Below are 22,348 nucleotides of genomic sequence, written 5' to 3'. Positions count from 1 at the left end.
AAAAAAAAAGAAGAAAAAAAAGAGAAAGAAGTGGTGCAAAAAGTAGAACACTGGCAGCGAAAAAGCCACCTTTGTGCTCCACTGCTGGACTCACTTTTTTTAATCTAGCCTGGGATGACCAACGCATCTTAATAGCACAGGCTTTAAGTTTCACGGATTATATATAAACACAAGCCAACCTGTTTATGCTATTTGAGTGTAATGCATTTGGCATACCATAACAGCAGGATCTTCTTGGTTTCACGCAGAAAATAAAACTTACCTGTAGGATTCTAAAAGTCAACTTTATACTATGAAATCTTTTTCTCAAACAATCACTCCCTGTGGTAACTGGTGTCCAAGCCATCTTGAGACTGTCCACCTATCTGCAATATCAATTTGTGATTTTAGAAAGGCATAATTTTAACATTTTTTCTTCTATCAGGGAAGTAGTTTACTTTAGAAGATATAATCAAAGCCCATTATGTAAATGAGGTATGGTAAGAGGCAAAAATCACTTGAGCAAACATTTTAAATGGATTGAAGTGACTGTCCAAAAAAAGCCATGCAGCTTGTATCTGAAACTCAGTAAGAAAAAAATCAACCCATAAAAATATTGACAAATGTTCACAAATGGCAAATTTATAAGCCTGCTGTTCTCTAAGCCATGGCTTTGTTCAAACTAATTAAGAGCACTTCTCTGCATTACATGGAAATGTTTAGTTTGCTTTTTAAAAATAAGATTTATATTATTGAGAAAGGCATAATCAAAATATTACCTAATCCCTACCTTCCCCCCAAGCCTCAGAAATGACCAAATATTTTATATCAGGAAAATAGATTGTACTCTGAAAAGAGGTATTGGCTTCCAAATGGACTGGATTTGGCTCCTCAGGGCTTCCAGAGTCCAGAGTTATTATTACTTGAGAAGGAAGGTAAGGAAAACAGAGACTTGGAATAAATTACTGCAATTTTGCCCTTAGCAGGTTTCTTTTGTAGACTGCAGTAATGATTTCAATATTTCATTATTGTCAAGGCTGGTAGTATCTTTTATCTTCTAACAAGAAGTTTGTTCTTGTACAAGGTACTTGGGGACTCAAGAAAGCAGGGGATTCAAGCCATTCGAAGGCATGCCTGAAGCCACTTCTGGTTCATACATTTAGGATTGAATGCATTATTTCTGTAAATTATAGTATCTTAATGAGCATGAAACTTAGAAACCCTCAGGTAATTGTTGAACATTACTGTGCTCAAAATCCATCCCCTATATTTTTTCTTTTGATAATAGGATATATGCTTGCCTCACATTAAATTGCTTTCAGGACCAATAAAACCTATTAGTAAACAGGTGGCTGTGTGTGTGCTTCACGACTGTTAATTTCTGTTATTTACATCACCACATAAATTATTTACCATTTCACAGCTGTTTTTGACTTTCACTTCCAGTGTGTTTATATGAAAAGAACCTGAGTATATATGATATCAACCAACTTAAACAGCAGGAGAAAAGAGGTCATAATATGGGGACAGCATCCCATAACTGAAACTCGTAACACACGTACACACACACATACACACACACACACGTGTTCACACAGGAGATGGTAACCTAAACAGGATTGGCAATGCTTTGTTATTTTAGACAATGCAGCCTCAAAAATAGTGACAGTTTACTACATTCCTAACATATTTCCCATCTCAAAATGATGGTAAGGAGTCTTTACTAAACAATGGTTAATATCTAAAACAGAGTAGATGTGTATCATCTTCTTTTGATAGATTCTGGAGTCCCCAAATTTTAACATAAAGAATAAAATGACCCCCTCCTCCTAATGGTCTCAGAGCTAATTTTTGTTGTAGAGTATACACATCCAACCACTGTGTATGGAAGGTAAAGCCTTCTCTTCATTTAGAAAACCAATTTTCCAATAAATTCATGTGTAAATGCTTCTGGCTTTATCTTTAAAGGGAACAGTATTTTGGTTTGCAATTTTTCTACATGTAACTTTCTTCACCTAATTTACTGACTTATCCCTGGTGAAAATCCTGAAGATTTTAAGAAATACCAGAAATCAACTAAAAAATTCTCAGAACACAAACAGGTTTGAAGTACAGGAACTTTTTCCTGTCTAGAGGGTAATGATTACACTTAGAGACAATATAGTGAAAGAGCATCAATGCACTTTATTTTAATGCTTCTAACTTATGAGAATAACTTCTTAATGCTACATCAGAAGTCAATTCATCAATGCTGAATTTGGAAAGCACAATTTTATCGGGACTACACGGCTTCTCACAATACTAGGTACCATGAGTCTAAAAAACTCAATCATGCATGACAAAAGTTGTGAAACTTCATGGGATCCATGAACCTCTCCAAACCGTATGCAATAAGTTGTGTAGTGTGTGTGTACATTTTTTCTGGGAAGAGGTCCTCTAACTTTAATCAATTTCTAAAGGGGCCCAAAGATGCTAAGAAATAATTATAATCTCTTTCTCTATATTTTCAGTAATAATAGAAGCTGTGGACCATAGGAAATTCACTTTTGCACATCTAAGAATTAATTTTAATGGAGAGAGGGTAGAAAACAAACGAAAGTTTACTCATAAGGACTAGGCAAGACACAACTCCTTTAAAGGGTTATCTCACCTCCAGTACAAGTTTAGGATCCACATGTTCTGGTTTGGGAGAAATGGGGACATATGGACATGAGCTGGAAGCAAGAAGACTCCTGAGGGATTCTTCAAATCCTTAGAAAAACCAACCTTTAGTATGAATAAAGCAACAACATGAATTTAAAAAGTAATTTAACTCAAGTCCAATTTTCCATTTCTGCATATTATCAACTTTTTATTGTTGAATATCACAAACTTCAATCAGAATATTTTGAAAAATATTATTCTGCATGCATTTAACAAATCTGACAAAAAGACAAATATCCAGTTTACTTGCATTATAACTATGATATTTTAACTGAATAGCCAATTAACACATATTTAAAACCATTAGATACAGGTAACAATGAAAAAACTTCAATGCATTAATCTGATAGCATCCTATCACTATGTGTATGTTCATGTAACACTACTAGTAATTACCCTGAAGCACAGGCAAATGTAGATGGAGGACTCCCCCAAAAGCAAGTTTAAGGGATTAAATATCATCATCATCACTACTGAGCATAAAGCTGCTGCCTGTGGACAGGGGCCCTTCTTCCTTAACACTCCCCAAACCACCCAAAGTCCCTCTCTCATCAGAATCGTCAAACAACTTGTCGTCAGAATCCTCATCAAACAACTTGTCGTCGGAATCATCATCTTCGAACAACTTTTCATCTGCGTCATCTTCCTTTCCATCTGCATCTTCTTCATATTCCTTGTCGTCTGACTCTTCAAACAGCTTTTCATCTTCATCATCATCTTCCTCCTTTTCATCAGCATCTTCAAGCCCTTTTTCATCGGCATCTTCTTCATCCTCTTTTTCATCGGACTCATCATCAAATACTTTTTCATAGGCATCTTCTTCGTTTTCACCTGAATCTTCGTCAAACTCTCTCTCAGAGCCTTCCTCATCTAACACTTTTTCAGAGCCATCATCTTCAAATTCGGAGTTTTCAGAGTCATTTTCTTCTAACTCTTTGTCAAGAACATCTTCACGCAACTCCTTTTCAGAGTCATCCTTGTCAAAATCTTTCTTGAGACCATTTTCTTCAAATTCTTTTTCGGAGCCATCTTCAGACTGTTTTTCAGAGCAGTCTTCATCAGACTCTCTATCTGAGTCTTCCTCTTCAGACTCTTTTTTGGGGCCACCTTCCTCGTCAGACTCATTCTTAGGGTCATCTTCTTCAGATTCTTTTGCAAGGCCATTCTCTTCATAATTACTTTTGAGCTTCTTCTTTTTAGGTTCTCTTTCGGGGCCATTCTCTTTTGACTCCTTTTTAGGGCTACCCTCTTGAGATTCTTTTTGGGGGTAGCCTTCTTCACGCTCTCTCTTGGCGTGGCCTCCTTCAGACTCTCTTTCGGGGCAGCCCTCTTCAGATTCTTTTTCGGGGCAGCCTTCTTCAGCCTCTTTTTCAGGGCCGCCTTCTTTAGCAGCTTTTTCAGAAGCATCTTCTTCAAATTCTCCCCCATCTTCTGTCTTTTCAAACTTCTTCTCATCTATAGGTTCTTCAAATGCCATTCCAGTTGCAGCCTCTTGAGTGTTCATTTTGGACGTGCTAGGGTGCTCTGAAAAATGCCTTACTCTAGAAGGCCCGGCCCTTTCTGAAGCGCAGACGGAATCTGAACGCCGAAGGCCTCTGTTGTTCTCAGGAGCATTGAGGAAAGCCTCCCATCCTCTCAGCCTCTCTTCTCTTTCTCTTGAGGTCTCCTCCACCTGTGGATAAATGAAAACTGCCATTAAAACAAGTTTTAGGCAAAAAGAAGTCACAACTTTCTGAGCATTTCTAATACTGATGAAAGTACCTTGATTTTATAAGGCATCTCATTTCAGGAAATCAAATCAATTCCCTGTCTTCAGCTTTCAAAATTTTACATCTTGATTTACCAGAGTTGACCTTAAATAAGATCATTTAAGTAAAGGCCAAATACCACAGTACTGCAGAAATATTCCATTTCTTTAGAAAGTTAATGTTTGAGCTCTATCTGTACTTGATAACATGGAAAGGAAAAGAAACGTTTTAATGTGTTCTTATCACTATTCTAAGCGTCTCAAAATTTCAGATTTATCAACTGAAAGACTGAAACATTTCCCTTTCTATCCTCTGAATGCAAAGTATTATTACATGGAACAGATTAAACTGAACCCCAAACTTAAATCTGAGAGACTTAAAGTTAGGTCAGTCTTTGTTGGTAATGAAACAATTCATGTGCCCTTGACAATTGCAGAATTTACCTGATAATCTGTAGTTCCATCCCATGCTTGAGCAGTGATTTGACGGCCACCAAACCATCTTCCATCGAGAGTTTGAATACAATAATCAGCTTCCTCTGGATCCCGAAAGGACACAGAGGCCACACCATCTGGGTGTCTCTAGAACAACAGGAAGAAAAAAAAGAAATGAATGATAAGATTAAAAATAAAAACACACACATCTGACAAAGTAGGTAAGTTGTAGTGTTCTCTCTGATACTAAAAGGATTTATGTACGAAGTCTTTCTTCCCTTTTATCCCAGCCAATGACATGCAGTCAGCTGCTTCTTTTAATCTTATCTAGCAAGAACCGAGCACGGTGTCCTAGGAAATGTTTCCGCTGACATCACTGTCTAACGAGAAGCAAGACAGTATAATTGTTAAGAGTATGAACTCTGAAGTCAGATCGCCCCGGGGTTAAATCTCGGCTCTGTCAGTTACCAGCTGAACGACCTTGGGCAAGGTGCTCAATTTCTAAGTTTCAACTTCCTCATCTGTAAAATGGGTATAATAATAATTACCTGCCTCAAAGCACTGTGAGGATTAAATGAGATAACATGTCAAGTAGCTTGCAGTACACAAGCAATAAATGGTGACTCATTACTGTGTGTCAATTCTGCAAGTAAAAAAAAGGGTGAGAAGGAGAAATACAAAGGAGAATACTTTTCCTGATTGTTCCAAATATGGAGAATAATTCACAAAGAGGGAAAATGTGGACAAATGGGGAACCATAAGGTTTCACATATTTTTCTTGTACCTTCTTTCATCTGATCATGTACTCTAGAGTGATGATGAAGGAAAATAAGCAAGGCACACCAAATCTATCAAAGCTGTGACTTGTGGGCCATGTTCATCTAATTATTGCTAATAGATGACTACCACCAGATAGCAGACCTTCTATATAAAAACATTAACCTAAAATTCAGGGCCACACTGACATGTGGTAAAAGCTTATTAAAGCTGGAAGAATGATTGCTTTAGGATTCATTTGTCCAAGCCATGAACTTACATCAAAGAGAAGGAGCTTCCTAATTTGTCCGAACTTTGAGCACTCTACCCGAAGGTCTTCTCTGATCTCATTCAGCACCAATGGATCATCCTGAAAAAATATGCATGATTAAAATGGGTTTGCCCCCTTCTTTAACTGTAAATTCTGAGAATCAAATTTCTTGTTCTGACAAACCAACAAACGAAAAAAAAAAAAAGTTTCGCTTAAGGTTGGTTATGTTTGTCTGCAGTCCATAAATGTTTAAAAAATCAAAATCAAATGAAGTTAGACTATGACAGCCACTGCTACTACTACAGGTCTGCCCTGCTTTAAGACAGAGGCAACAGACAAGCATGGCAGGCAGCAGAAGGGGCTTACAGTGGCAGAGGAGAAGGGAGTGAGGGAGGGCAGGGGACATCTTGTGGCACAGAGACTGCTAATTCCTGCATTCTACATGGGCATCATCCGTATACTGATGAGAGCCCTTTGCTTTGTGTTTTGGATAGATTTCTATTTACAGAAATGTTGTAATGGACAGAGACATATCCCTTTCATTGACGAAGTGTTCTAAGATTGTTCTTCATGCTTCCAAAATTCCATCTTAACTCACAGGGCAAACCTTACAAGGATTCCTGTTCATCTTGTCTCCTACCATGTTGCAATAGAACCACACAAATAAGGAGCTGTTATTATTAAGCATAAAATAAAATGCATTCTTAGCTGCTGCTTTCCTGTAGTGAGTCTATTAGACTCTCTTCTCCATAATAACAAAAGGTTTTAAGATTCCCTGTGGGAATTAATAAATCTTTCTCCAAGTCCCAATGCATGAAAAGGACTCAGAAAAAGCTACATTATCAACTTGAATTTCAACTACATACAAATATAAATGAAGATATCCTACCTATGAATTTTACTGAAGTCAACTTATACTTTCTAGAAAACACTTAAATGCATCTGTCTTTCTTACGGGCTTTTATTGTTCTCACCAACTAAAAGAGAAACTACAAAAAAGTGGCTTTCTTCCTCTAAAGTGTTTCAAAAAGCAAAAATAAATAACTGGTAGGCAGTTACTGAAATAATATTTAAAGTAAAAAATATAAAATCCTACTCATTTGCATAAATCTGAGGTTTCTAAAACTACGTAGCTGGCAGAACTATGGGCTTCCCTACTTCTAAAACTTAGTTTTGGAGAATTCAATTTGTTTCATATAGGATTATCAGACCCGAGAAGAAAGGGGAGTGGTAAAGTCATCTGGTGGCTTTTGGTGATATATATGTCTGGTTAGCTCCTAATTAGACTATGTGCTTTCAGAAGGCAAGAACCTTGTTTCACCGAGTTTCAGATACTTTACAGAATACATCTCAGCCTTTTATACATAGCTAACAATCAATAAAAGCTTTTTCAGAATTTGATAAACTCTTCCTAATACCTTTCTTTTATTCACCACATAACCCAACATCAGGATTGTATCAAAAACAAACACAAATTGCTTCAAAATATTTAACAAATTTTAAATTTAAGTGTGATTCCATGGGTGAGGGTGGCAAGCATCACCTTTATTTCTATACCAACGTCTCAGTGCTTTTCTTATATGCTATTAAATCTTAGCCGTGTCTTTCCAGACCTCTGTTTTCATTTATAGCAACTTGAAAAACCAATATATCTTCATTGCTGTGTAATATCCTGAAGCTTAAAGATAGTGATCTCCTCCTTTAGAAAGACTCTTTAACCTACCTAGCTACACATGGAAATTTTCTAAAGACAAGAATTTGCAAGTAACCTGAGACTAAAACTAGACTCATGCACTGAAACCTTTTGCAGTCAACTCTCAGAATTTTTTTTCCTGGGTGGTATTTTGTTTTTTTCCCCTGGAAGAAATAAACCATGTTTCTCATTTCCTTGCAATCCAAACTCATGCTACCCAAGACAGTGGCCACTAACCACATGTGATCCCTGAATACTTGAAATGTGGCTAGTCCAAATTGAGGTCTGCTGTAAGTGTGAAATGCACAGAGGATTTTAAAGATTTAATACCAAAGGAAAAAGAAAGCAGCGTAACGTAGCTCATTAATATTTTTATATTCATTACATGTTGAAATTATAATATTATAATATTTTGGATATACTGGGCTAAATAAAATTCATTATTAATTTCTCATTTCATGTTATATTTTCATTGTGGCTACAGAAAAATTTAAATTACATGTGGCTCACATTACATTTCTATATAAAAATATACCCAACCCTCCAAAATCCAGTTTCTTTCAGACACCTGAGGGCAACCTACAATTCAGTTTTTGTTTTCCACTAAACACCTCAATGCTGATGTGTGTTCTTTGGGTTCATATGAAACATTCCCCAAAGACATGCAACCCAAAGCAGGTTTTCCTGTTGAAGACTTCTATCATGAGTTTCATAATGTCTGTACCACTGCTGTCCAGGAGAACTTTCTGTGATGACGGAAATGTTGTATAACTTCATTAGCCATTATGGTAGCTACTAGTCACATGTCGAACTGAATTTTTAATGTTATTAAATTTTTATTAATTTAAATTTAAATAAGCAGGCAGGTGGGCAAACAAGGATAACACCACCAAGGATTTCTTTGCCTGTGAACTCTGAAGCTACCACTGCCAGGACAGAGTGTCCTTCCACCCTTTGTGGCATAAGCATCTAAAAGAAAATTTGCCTTCATTTGACAATATGTTAAAAAAATGTTTTATCCACTGGGTGAATGAAAAGACTCTGGCTTGTGAGTAACAGGGGTTTTATTCAATCATTCTTTCAGTTTTTCTTTGTATAAATATTGAGGGCCTACTGTGTGCTAGGCACAATGCTGTGCACTGAGACTATAGCGGCAAATAAGGTAGACCAAATACTGGCTGTCATGGAGCTCACATTCTAGCAGAGGAGATAAAATTATTTCAGATAATAATAAATGCCATGAAAGAAACAAGCAGGGTAATATAAAGGCTCTCTAACTCCATGGTAAAGTTTATACTAAATCGAGAAGGCTTTTAAAAAAAACAATCAGGAATTTGCAAACACAAAATATCTACCTTTAAAAATATTCACTGAAGGGAATTTGGAGGGGTCAACATAGAATAAATTTTCCTTTTGGGGGAAGCATATTTGTTAACCTAACAAAAGCTAAGTCTGTGAAGGGTGATAGTTAGACTCCAGGTATCTCAATGACCAAGGCAGGAGGTAGAAACGAGAACAGATAAAATTACACAACAGACTTCTACTGTAGAGATTCCCAATGCTGTGAATTAAGCTCGCATTTACATTCACATTTGAATGGCAGGAGTATGGAATGTGTGAATCAAGGACCTCAAGTCACAGAAATAAATATGTCACCTAAGAAACAAACCACTTATTTACTAGGGGGATAAAATGTGATAAATCATAGGAAATTCTGGAGTTGTATTAATATGTAGACCAAATATTGTGACCATCTATGCATTCCTTTTAAAGTCCCACCTGGTATGGACAGTGTTTCAAAAAGCCACTGGGGGGGGTGTGTGTATGTTTTTTAAACATACTTCATTATTACTGTAAGTGAAAAATACCTCTGTTATATTTCAAGATTCTTCCAGATTTCAGGTCAGAAGAAACATCAAGCAACCTTATAAATAAACCACACGTGTCTTCCCAATGACCTCAAAAGATACCCAGACTCCGCAGGTACACAGGAAGGCCGATCACATCACTATTTGCTGAGACGGAGCTCAACTGTTCAGTTTTGAGACCCTCTAAGGGAGCTAAAATGATATTACCATTTTCACTCTGTTTAAATGCACAAAAGGGACACTAATGGGCACTGGTTGCAACTAGATAATTTGTAAACCTGGAATTTTACATTATAAACATTTTTTCTCATGTATAACTTGCTATCGTTAATTTCTGAACCAAGGCGAGAATAAAAAGTTGTTTTTCCACTAATGATCACGTCAGTCTATACCAGCAGACAGAGATAATAGAGGCAAAATGCAACACAAGGTACCTTGATGACAGTATTACTTAAACCTCTTTAGTAGCTCGTTCTTCTTCCTTTATTCACTTTTGGTAGTGGGGAAGGGAACCGTCCCATGCATTTTCTTTTTAAATCCTTTTCAAAAATAGATACATAATAGATATACTTATTCACTTTTATTTGCTGTTCTTGGAATTTTCTATGGACACTAAGTGTTATAATGTTCTCCTAATAGACACTAAAGAGTTTTGTAAAAATTAGGTCCTGACAACCTACAGAATGGGAGAAAATATTCACATGCTACACTTCCAATAAAGGGCTGGTAACTAGAATCTATTTAGAACTCAGGAAAATCAGCAAGAAAAAAATCAAACAACCCTATCAAAAGGTGGGCAAAGGACATGAACACAAACTTTTCAAAGGAAAACAGAATAATGGCCAAGAAACATATGAAAAAATGCTCAACATCTCTAATCATCAGAGAAATCAAAACCACAATGAGATATCACTTATCTCCAGTGAGAATGGCCTTTATCAAAAAGTCCCAAAACAATAAATGTTGGCGTGGATGCGGAGAGATAGGAACACTCATGCACTGCTGGTGGGACTGCGAATTAGTGCAACCTCTGTGGAAAGCAATATGGAGACACCTTAAAGAGATACAAGTAGAATTACCATTTGATCCAGCAATCCCATTACTGGGCATCTACCCAAAAGAACAAAAGACATTCTATAAAAAAGACATCTGCACTCAAATGTTTACAGTAGCACAATTCACAATTGCAAAGATGTGGAAACAACCCAAGTGCCCATCAATACATGAGTGGATTAATAAACTGTGGTATATGTATACCATGGAGTACTATTCAGCTATAAGAAACAATGGTGATCTAGCACCTCTTGTATTTTCCTGGATAGAGCTAGAACACATTCTACTAAGTGAAGTATCTCAAGAATGGAAAAATAAGCACCACACGTACTCACCAGCAAACTGGTTTCACTGATCAACACCTAAGTGCACATACAGGAATAACACTTATCGGGCGTCCGGCAGATGGGAGTGGGGAGGAGGGGATGGGTATATACATACACAATGAGTGCGATGCGCACCGTCTGGGGGATGGACATGCTTGAAGCTCTGACTGGGGGTGGGGGGTGGCAAGGGCAATATACATAACCTAAACATTTGTACCCCCATAATATGCTGAAATAAAAAAAAAAACTAGGTCCTGAAAAATAACCCCTAACTATTTATACATCAGGGGCTGTATTTCATTAAAGTTTTTTAAAGCATCAAACTTTTAGTACCAAAGTGACGTTTTCATTTGCAAGTGTGAAGCTGGTACTCTCCACCAAAATCAGCCCATGCTTGTTGAACTGCACTCAAAATCCACAGGCAGTTCCCATAAATCTTTTAATGATGATAGTTTTAAATGGTTTCCCATACCAAGTAGCTGCTGTTCGGGGGCTACAGTATGGGTATGAAACAGTCTTATCTGGGATACAATTCAAAAGAACACTGGGCTAAACAATGGGAAGGGAAATCCAAAAAGCTTTTAGATTATTTCTTGGCTCCATTTTCCTGCCTTAACTGCTTACTACACAAACCAGTAGGAGGTGACATGACAAAGATGGGGTGAGGCAAGCTTCAGGCTGCCTTGAAAGAAAGTCTATCGGCATTGCTATCAGTAAGCACGCCACTTCCTACCTCAAAATCCATAGGATGAAACATATTTTTGATGATGACAACTCGCTCGTGGCGCATACGGGATGGTCCAGCTCTCCTCTCAGGTCTCCAATCCAGCTGCCTAATGCAATGAAGCAGCAACAACAAATTGTAAATTTTGTTTCAGACTTGTCAGAGAGAGAAAAAAATGAGCTGTTCATAGAATCCCTTATTACTATTTAATAATGATAATTATTTGATTCCAAAACAATAATCTGTATTTCAGTCACAGTTCCACTCAAGAGAAGTTTTTGAAATAAAAATAATGGGCAGGGAAAAAAAATGGTCTTAGTAACTGAAATCTCCAGAATGTATTTTGTTTCAGAGCAAATGTTGTCTGATTATACAAACATTCCAATGAGACACCTGGAAAATTGCTAATTATTTAGTAGTTATAACTCTCTAAGAAGATACGCTTTGAGGCCAAAAAAATATTTTTAAATTATATTGGTTTTTAGGCACTTTATCATTATAAAGAACAAGTTGCACTGAAATATATGAAAGTACTCACTGTTTGTTACAATCATAAATTTTACTGATATTGTTTACAAAATTTGTGGTTATCAATTTTAACTACTCTTGTAAAAACAATGGGCCATCACAACTAAATGCTTTTATCATCATTTTATCATTAGTGTAAGCATAATGTTAGAAGGATTATTAGAATTCACTCTGATACAAGTATTATCAGTTTGGCTAATTTCTTAAAAACTAGCACATTTCACAGTATATTAAACAAATAGAATAATGAAACTTGACATTATATATATACATACTACATACAACTACACAGTAAATATAATGATAAAACCTATCATTTCTAATTCCTACAACAAACCTGTATATAAAAATTTAGCTCCTGGTATGGCTGATTTCAAGCCACACAGAAGATAAACTAATGGTTCTGGAATATAAGCCTAAACTATACTATTTAATTTTATGTTCAACATTTTCCAAAGAGATAGCTACTCTTATCTCATTTAAGTCTCTGTTATATTACAAATAAACACTCTAGAAAACCTAAAACCCCACCACTGCCAAATCATCCCACTGTATAGATTACTAAAGGTGCTTGATGATCTAATGAAATTCTTTTAAAATAATTTGTATGCACATTTGATGAAATAAAACTATATAGCTACTACCAAAAATATGCTCTAGGGTATTTATATGAAACCTTTCAAAAAGGAAAAAAATTACATACTTTTGTTGCAGAGACAGCTTCTTCTTATAGTCTTTGCACTTCTTCTTCTTCTTTGAGGCATCATATTCCCCCTTCAGTTGAAACTTTGCCACCTCGACATGTAACTTGTAGCCTCTAATTTCATCTTCATCCAAGAGTTTTAATGCAAGTTCCACAGATTCTTTCTTTATAAAGGTAAGATAAAATTACAGTAAGTTACACAAAGAAATGAAACTTCAGGAGTTTTTTAGACGAACGATGATTATACATATATAAAAATTCAAATGTAACTACCTACATTGGGATAGAGAACTCTAGAATGCACATCAGGAAACCTGCATTTGAGACATAGCTGTCCCTAACCAGCTATGTGAACTTGGGCAAGTTACTCAAGCTCCCTGAGTAACTTGCCCAATTTCTTCATCTGTAAAATGAAAATAATACCTTCATCACAAGGTTCTTGACAAAATTAAATGAAACAATGCATGGAAAACATAAGGACTGACATATAGTAGCTACTCCAGTAAATTATATTATTATTGGATAATTCTGCCTCTTGAAGCCCCAATTTCTCATCTGTAGGAAAAGTGGAGTGCACTTGCATGATTTATAAGGTACATTTCACTTTTAAAATCCTATAATACTTCTACTTAAAAGACTAGATGACTCAAGGAACTGAGAATAGCACAATCAGCCTTTAATTTTTTGGTTCACCAATTAAAATGTAGGTCTATAATACACTGAGAAGATAACTATTTGATGGCTTATACTGTACATTAAACACATATATGGATTCTGGGTCCTACACAAAGAGGAATTTATCAGTCCTATACAAAGTCAAAGCTCTGAGGATCCGTGGAAAACACAAAAGGATAACTGAACTCAGCTGCTCACATCAAATATGGACCCTGGAACAGTTAATTGCATTTTTCTGGAACTCAATTTCCTGGTTTGACAATCTTATACTTTTATGGGTCCTAAATTATACATATAAAGTGTCTCAAAACCCCATTTTAAAAAATCCAATCAAACCCTTTAAGAATCTTACTATAGATTTTTAATAATCCTTAAAGAATTTACAGAATTCTCAAATCTCCTTACACTTGAACATTACAAAACCACCTTCCTAAAATGGTCATGCTCATGTCCCATACCCATCACGTTTAAGATCCAGGTCAAAAACCTATCTCCCAAAAAGCTGTCAGCTTAATCCTACCCGCTTCTGATCCCATTGGAATTACTATATACTAACACTACACCTGTGGTGTCTGCACTGCTGTTAAATCATTTTTATTTTACTTTATAATTATTTTCAGGTTCTATGACATATATGCATGTCACGATTGTGCCCATTTCTTTTGTACCCTGCAATAATGCATAGCACACACTCCTAAGGTGGCAGATGTTCTAGAAACGATGGCTGCCTTTGGCACTGAGCTTTCCCTGTACAATTTATGGTACCATGACAATATGAAGTTCTGAAAATTTCTGTTAACACCACTTTCTCTTCTCTCCCGTTCAAAAAAATATTTTAAAACAGTAAGCACAAGTGTCTCCTTTATGGTCCAAGTCAGGAGTCAGAAAAGTCCTTTTGTTAAAGGGCCAGTTAGTAAATATTTTAGGCTTTGTGGGCTACAAGGGGTCTGTGCTACAACCACTCAACTCTGTTGATGAAACACAAAAGCTGTCATGGACAAATGCGTAAATGAATTAGTGTGACTGCATTCAACAAAGCTTTATTTACAAAAACAGGTGGTGGGCCAGAGTTTGCTGAGCCCCAGTTTAATTCATTCCAATGGGCAAGTAGAATGTCATTGTTTTTTCTTCTTGATTTTAAAAATGTATTCTGAATTGATTATATGCATCAATAAAGAAATCTTTACAGTGAGATTTTTTTAAGACAAAAGCACCCCAGTCACATACCTATGTAATACTTTAACATGATAACGTATCTTCTTAAAACAAGAGAATAACCTTACCAATGTGATACACACAAGTACCAAATGAAATTTCAGTTTTCTTGATATCCTGTTTTAAATAGTTCTTGGTCTTGGTTATCATCTATAAAAATTAATAGCCCTGGTTCCTGAGTTAAAAATGGAGACACAAGAAACTTATTTGGGCACATAACTAACCTTCAAATAACAGCAAAGCCCATCTCCTTTAAGATTTCCTTGATTATCTTTGTAAAGTTTGACCTTAAATTCTTCTGTTTGAGGATCTCTCATAATAATGCCAAACTTGGACATAAGCTGTATAAATTCATCCACTGTAATGTCTGGAGGCAAACCTGTAATATTAGGAAAAATAAAAAACATTTATAAAGACATCTATAATAAAGGTGAGAGTTACATAGCATTCCACCAATTACAAATCTACAACTTAGGTGAGTGAAATGTTGGTTTTCTAAGTATACATAAAAATTTCACATCTACAGAACTAAGGAAATTTCATATTTTATGTGTTAAATATACATTAAAATGATGTTTTGCTTAAGGCCTCACTGAATCTGAAGCAGTAAACTGCCATAAGTTACCTACAACAGGCGAAAAGGATGGCATGCCAAGTCATATTTAATTTTTTTTGGTTCTGTAATAAACAAACATATTCCTCACTAATATAAACAGGTGAACAAAAAAAGATACAGTGATAAAAATGGACTTTAGAGAAACTGAAAACTAAAAATCACTTTGTTAAAAATCTCAAAACCATTTCCTACCCTGAATTTGTTTAAAAAGGTATACATACCAGACACATATACATTTGTATTTCTGCCGTCTTCAACATGAAACCATCCTAAAAATCAAAATAAAATAAATAAAACACATTATAAAATCTTAATGTGGTAGTTTCTTGAAAATTCTAGAACTTTCTCTTATCCTTAGAAGACCAAGACAAACTAACTCAAATCACTACCCAAGTTTCAAAGTATCTGAAACTTTTGACAGATAATTAGTTTTAGAGCCCTGTCTGGAAAAAAATACAGCCAGTTTATCTTGATTCTTTATTATTTGGCACTACCTTAAAGAAAAAACTCATTTTATTCCTTCAAAGCTATTATAATTCTCCACAAAGTAACTATATGTACAATTTGCAAGCTAGAAACACATGCCTGATTCGGCCTTTCTTTTTTCTCCCCTCTTTCTGGGATCAGTGGGTTCAGGGGTTTTTCTTCGCGGAGGTTCCTCTGTAGTCCTAGTATCGACATCTTGTACGCTTGCCGTAGAACTAGATGCGCCATCATTAGAGAAGCCATAATTGGCTTGATATGTAGCAATGAAATCTTCAGTGATCTAAATAAGAATTCATCACACACATACAAAAATTCAAAATTATTTCTGCCCATAAAAAGTTTAAATTGTGTTATATTACAGCATATTCAGGTATACAACTTAACAGAGAAGTGTTTCTGTGGATAACAGCTGTAACAAAGTGTAAATGAAAGAATAGTCACCTTATAGAGAAAATTGTGCATAAAACAATAAAAAGTAAGACACAAGTACTTAGATGATCAACGCAAAAGTCTGAGGTACTATTTAAGCATTTTAAGTGATGGTGGCACCTGTTCTAGTTGTTTCACTTATTAATTACCACCTTTCCACAGTCTACTTGACTAAGGCTACAAACACACCTAACAAAAGAAGTGCCAGATAACAATAAAACAGAACAAAAATCAACAGCCAACTAATAATCTAACCACGGAATCCACTTTTCTTTTACTATATATATGCACAAATATATGGGTATACTAAGTACTTAAACATCTGTATGCAGAGAGCACACAAAATGGAACTCTAATTTGCTGCATAAAGAACGGAATTAATAATTGTAAAACTAAATGCTCATTTTAACTCTGTCACTAAGTAAATCACATTATCCTTTAGTATCAGAACAAATTAAGTACAAATCCAGCTCATATGTATCTTCCTGGATTTGGGGAGGAAAGCACTATTGCACAATGAAAGAAATGTAGTTATATCAGCATACCGATCAATATTAGACACACACAGGAATGGGGAAAATTTAAAACCCAGTTTGAAGAGGTATGGGCTTCAATAACATAAAAAGATAGAGTTACAAAATAATCCATCGTCAGACTATTGTTAAAAGTACTCAGATGGCTGAAGAAACCGTATCTGCACTCAAACTGGCACTACCAGTATGGAAGTGAAATAGTAAATTTTAACAATTTGGAGGAATTGTGTTATATACATAAATACAAAATAGGAAAGTTGAAGTAAAGAATTTTTAAAATAACAGTCCAATCACACAATGGAGACATATTTTGTATTACTGGCTTGTAAGCCAATTACTGTGCCATTAGTATCCTTTTCTCCACCCGTAGACTCGGAGTACTTTTACTAAAAAGTTTACAGAACCAAGTTTAACACCAATTATTTTTCTTCCAGCTGAAATAAAATATTTAATTTCCAAATACTCCAAACAAATATACACAGATCTTTTCCATCTATATTCTGTGCATCCGCAGTCATCTTCCTGTGGTTATACGGTTCAAACATATTTGCCTAGGGACACGGTCTAGGGACACGGTTCAAACATATATGCCTAGGGACAAAATTTAGTAGGAAAGTAAAGCAAGGTGCAAAGTTCAATCAGGAAAGATATGTAAATGGCTACTTTTTGTAAAAAATCAAGAAGCTGCATTTTGCACTTAGTACATAAGCTAAACACGTGAATTCCTAGGACAAGTGAGGTTGGCTAACAGACATGAAGAGCTACTAAATTTGCTCTTGGTGTTTTTCCTCTTCGCAATAAAAAGCAGTCATCGATGTAATAACCAACTGTGACCTTCACAGACAAAATTAGTAAGGCACAGAAGAGACTTAAAGAATTAATTACATTTAAGACACCACCCTAAAGATCTACATTGCTTTACCCATCGGTTCTGCAGTAAACACAACAAAAAAGCGTCACTATCCGCGGGGGCTACGACCAAGGACCTCAGCAAAGCAAACGTAAAAGGAGTGCCCCGCGAGGCTGGCCAGACGGCCCGCTCTGCAGTGGCGCCCGTGCCACTCTTTTACCTTGGGGAACCAAGCCTTCTTGTCCAGGTCCCACTCGTACGGGGTGTCAGCCGGCTGCTGCCCGAAAGAATCGGTTTCTCCGCCGGGATCGTTCTGAGTGTCACCGTCCTTGGCATCTCCGTACAATTCTTGCATTCGCAACTGCTCATCAAACTCATCGTTCCCATCCAAGTTGTTGCCGCTCATGTTTCCTACCTAGCCCAGGGGCAGGGTTCAGGCGAGAAAACAGGCCGAATGACGCTGGAGAGGAGTAGAGAAAGGGAGATCAGCCGTGTCGGCTCGCGTCCCGCCGCCCCCCGGCCCGCCTCCCCGCGGCGCCCCAGCAGTCCCTGGGAAGTCGGGAGCGCTCGGCCGCCGCGCCGCCCCCCGCTCTGCCCGCCCCCCGCGCGCGCGCGTTGATGCTCCAAGATCGGCCGCGCCGCCGCCCACCTTGCTCGCTCCACCGGCCTCGGCGCCGCCGCCGCCGCCGCCGCCGCTGTCGCTACCGCCGACCGGGTTTTAGGCGACTGCAGCTCCCGCGGCAATGTCAGCAAATTACTTGAAAACTAAGCCCAGCTCAGGCTGACGCAGTCGCCATTGTAGGCGCGTCGCAACGTCGCGGGTCGCGCCGACACGCCCACCGTGGCGTCAAAAGGCGCCGACGCGGGCACGCCGCACGATGCCCAGGGGCGGCACGCCAGGGGGCGTGCTGCTGCCGCGCGGCGACGCCCACCCGGGACCGCCTCGGGATGGGACGGGGGCCGTGTGGCGCCGCAGTGCCGCAGGGACCTTGAGCTCCGCGGGGTCCCTGGCGGGTCGGGCAGGGCCTGGACCGTAGCCCAAAAGAAGGCGTAGGAATGGTCCCCCGCGGCGGGCGCGGGGCGGGTGTCGCGGCAGGCGCCATCTTGGGGGAGTGGGTGGGGCGGGCAGGACAGGTTTCTCTGGCTTCGAGAAAACAACGCGCCTCCTTCGGCCAAAGGCCCCTCCCCCTGCGCCGGAACCGCATTTTTTACTTGCTTCTTTACCATTTGTGTGGGATAGGCGGCAGCTTTTGTTCATCGTGGTAACCTAAGCTCCTGGCACCGGGTCTGGTGTCTAGTGTGGAGTGAGTGAATGAATGAACGAATGAACGAACGAGGGGTGCAAGGGCCAACCTTCTTTTCCTGGTCTCAGCCCCCTCCTTTGTCGGTCTCATACCTTCTTCAGGCTCGAGTTCGACTGTGGGAAGGCACGGAGGGGGCAGCAGTTGCCTGCCTCTTGCACTCCGGGATTCAGAGGTGCTCAAACCCCAAACTTGAAACTTAAACGTAAACATCGCAGTGTAAACACCAGCTTTACTGGCCGACTAACTCCGTTTCTTTGTTGAAGATCCCAAGAGCTTTTGTTTATGTGGATTATGTTTATCAGTACTTGCTGCACGAAAATTAAAGCGACCGTTTAACAAATATTAATTCATTTAAAAATAACAGTGAACCCATTATCTGTAAACATAAATATCATAACCCAGACTTGAGGGTGGGGAAAAGCTTCCCGGAAGAAATTATTTCTACTATCCCAGTGACCTCTGCTTCTAAACATAGCAGTTGAGTACCGGTTATAGAAAATCCTGGCTCCCCGCATACCAGCTTTGTGAAGCTATGGTTTCAACCATACCAACAGTTTTTTAATAGTAATTTGGGTTTGTTTTTGTTTTCAATTACATTTTTTTTCAATGAAGTTCTCGTTCTGGTAGGAACTATTGGAGAACTGAACTTGCATGCATTTTTATAATAATGTGAGTTTTATTAGGCTCATTTAAACATTGCTAAATATTTCTTCCTGAATCCGAAAATAGTATACAGCTGTTTTCAGCAATGTGTTATTGGATTCCCATTTCATTCCTGAGCTCACAGCATAGGTGATAATATGCGACACCACCCTACTGCACGTGGTACTCTGAGTGCCTGCTGTACCCATAGCTCCCTTCTGAGCAGGTGAGCAAAAAGGTTCCTTATGCCTCAGTCCCATGTTACCCAGCCACCCTGGCCGGAAGGCTGCCCAGAGGCCTGTGCGGTGACCTGGCATGGTAGCTCTGCATCCTGGAGGGTATTTGAGCCAGCAAGAGCCTCTCCCAGGCAGTTGGAGTATGGAACAGACAGGAGCATGGTCAGAGCAGTACAGAAGCAAGGAGACTCTCACCTGGGGAAGGTAAAAGGCAGAGCACAGGCCTGCTGTGGAGAAGTTCCCTAGGGGTGAGAGGAGCAACAGAAGGGTCACTGGGGGCCACTGAGTCACCATACTAGTGGAGCAGCAGAATTGGGAGCTAAGCACACGTGTACCTACAGTGGCATTCTGTTTGGCCACGAGACCTGACAGTTCTATTTTAGCAATGCTGTGGTCTCCATGAGGCCTGGTTCCTGTTTGTTCTCATTTCCCTAGTAGCTGGGGTAATCTGGAAGCATCTCTGTTTTTGCTACCTGTCTTTTTCAAGATTTTTTGCAGGTTACAGACACACTCAAGGTAACAGCAGAAAGGGGGGCTATAAAGATAAGTGTGGCTCCTGAACAACAGGACCACAATATAGATGGGCTGCATAGGGGGCTGCTGGACCTGGAAGAGGAGCCAGTTGGAACCCACACAGCTGGTTTCTCTCTGAATACCTACTTCATTCTTCTCTCTCTGACCTTTGTAAGGGGTGATCGGTGTTGTATTCCTGGCCTAATAGGCCACAGCCTTCTTAATGAGCACATATACATTAACCTACAAAAATAGAGACTGCTTGGCTGAAAAAGGCACCTACCTGGCCTAGGAACTCTTTCTAGAAAATTACTGAACTATACCAAACTAGATTTTTAAAAAATGGCCCCTTGAAGCCCACTCTGTTCAGGAACTTTCCTATCCCCATGTCCTGGAATCTCAAGACTTAGTGGAAATAAAAATAAAAAAGACTTTTGTCCTGACAAAAAGATTGATGAATTCCTGACCTAAGATGGTTCAAACTGCAGAAATTCTTTAAACTCAAATTTGCTATTTCCGGCAGATATGCCAGTGTTAAAACATTTTGTAGCTCTTTCACCTTTAATGACGAAGACTTGCCCACTGGATGTTTTGGTTATACCTAACTTTGTGACCATATTTTCATGCTTTGTAGTGTATTACTGTATTATGGTCCATATTTTAAGTCTTGGATCAGGGAAGACCCTGAATAAAATTGAGACATATACACAATTTGTTTTGCCTATGACCCACCTCTCCCCCCATTTAAGACTCTCTCCAAAGAAATGAAATCTTCCGTAGGAACATTTGTGATACCAGAATAGTCAGTGTGAAAGAAATTGTAGATATTGGGGCCTACCTGTAAGGTTAGCCCTGACAAGCATAATCTGTTATTATAAAAGAGAGACACCCCATTCAAAAAATTCAAAGGAAAGCCGTGAATTTTAAGCCCAGTTCTCCAGCTGTGGATGGGAGGTGGCTGATGCCTTATAAAGCCACTTAGGAAATTATTTTATATTAGATCCCTAAGTCACCTAGGTATTACTGAGAATGAAAAAAATGAAAGTTCTTTGAGCTCCAGTTTTATGAACTGCTAGAAGGATCTCTTGGCTTTTGTAATCTGGTACTTATTATCAAGTTATTTCTAAAATGTTATGTTTAGGAGAGTAAAGATATAATTTTTACTCAGAGCGAGGAAAATAATAAAAATATTGTGAGATTCTGTGACTTGAAAATAACTTAAATTTTGGAATTAAAATGGGTTCTCAGTTATAGTCTGTCATAAATATTGTTTTTAGAATATGAAGTCACACAAAGTCATTTAAAACTTTATTTCATTTTATTTGTTCCCCCCACTTATTACAATGCCCACCTTAAAACAATACTAACACAGTATCGGCACCTCCACTTTAAACCAATTTTACAGAAATTCAAAGTCTGGTGTTAATATATGTTCCCTTTTGAGCCACATAATTAGCAAAAGTTCATTACTACACAAGCCATTTAAAGAAAGCTCAAAACTACCAAAAGCACACTCAAAAATCAAGTTTTTTTAAAATACAAATTTAACTACAGTGCCAAACATATGCTTTAATTTGCTCCCAAAAAACATTTTCTGAAGCCAGGAATCTAAACTTGACACGTCTGTCGACAACAGTTTTTTGAAATAACAATTATTAACAAGCTCATAGTGTTAGCAAGTAGGAGCAGAGAATAGAAAATCAGAACCTGCCATCTGATTTCTATGGGCAGAGATTAATTAGGTCATATTCATAGGACTTACGCACCCATCAAGCAAGAAGATGGTTTGATAACAATTGCACACCAGGTGTTGGGGATTTCATGTGGTACTTCTGCATGGTTTTAGAAAGAGGGCACTGCTTACCAAATAGAAATGAATTTCCTTAAAAGAAGAATTTCAGACACTGACGAGTTTGCGGATTTTTTCAACAGGGGTTCTCCTCTGGAACCCTCAAATGGCACCATAGCCACTTATTCTGATTGTGAATAGGGCAAGTTCTTTACAGTATTTGTGAACAGTAACTTTGCCCAGTCATGAATCAATGGCAGTTGTAAGTAGAACA

The 22,348-nt window shown here is 38.2% G+C and overlaps 1 protein-coding gene across 2 annotated transcripts; it reads right to left on the bottom strand.

Moving 5' to 3' along the window:
- Positions 1-2,809: 2,809 nt before the first annotated feature.
- On the bottom strand, positions 2,810-18,268 carry HTATSF1 (HIV-1 Tat specific factor 1). Of its 2 annotated transcripts, XM_012655487.1 has the most exons (10): positions 18,240-18,268; positions 17,811-18,050; positions 15,878-16,058; positions 15,514-15,561; positions 14,901-15,055; positions 12,787-12,950; positions 11,565-11,664; positions 5,901-5,990; positions 4,874-5,011; positions 3,134-4,354 (listed from the first exon to the last, which is right to left on the bottom strand). In XM_012655487.1, the coding sequence occupies exons 2-10, from the start codon at positions 17,994-17,996 to the stop codon at positions 3,134-3,136; spliced, it is 2,283 nt and encodes a 760-aa protein (XP_012510941.1). In that variant the 5' UTR covers positions 17,997-18,050; positions 18,240-18,268. The 2 variants fall into 2 exon arrangements, with proteins under 2 accessions (XP_012510940.1, XP_012510941.1); XM_012655486.1 differs by lacking the exon at positions 18,240-18,268 and having other exon boundaries at positions 2,810-4,354; positions 17,811-18,183.
- Positions 18,269-22,348: the final 4,080 nt, after the last annotated feature.

Source organism: Propithecus coquereli, unplaced genomic scaffold (assembly GCF_000956105.1).
Source record: "Propithecus coquereli isolate 6110/MARCELLA unplaced genomic scaffold, Pcoq_1.0 Scaffold478, whole genome shotgun sequence".
NCBI lineage: Eukaryota > Metazoa > Chordata > Mammalia > Primates > Indriidae > Propithecus > Propithecus coquereli.
Note: the sequence above shows the minus strand (reverse complement) of the source record. Positions and strands in the feature narration are given on the sequence as shown.

Bases quoted from the DNA above. Each gene is read 5' to 3' on its own strand.
- HTATSF1 (XM_012655487.1), bottom strand. From the start codon at position 17,996: ATGAGCGGCAACAACTTGGATGGGAACGATGAGTTTGATGAGCAGTTG. The intron at 12,951-14,900 runs GTTAGTTATGTG...ACCTTTATAAAG, and splicing joins GGCTTTGCTGTTATTTGAAG to AAAGAATCTGTGGAACTTGC. The intron at 4,355-4,873 runs GTAAATTCTGCA...ATTTATCCACAG, and splicing joins ATGGAACTACAGATTATCAG to GTGGAGGAGACCTCAAGAGA.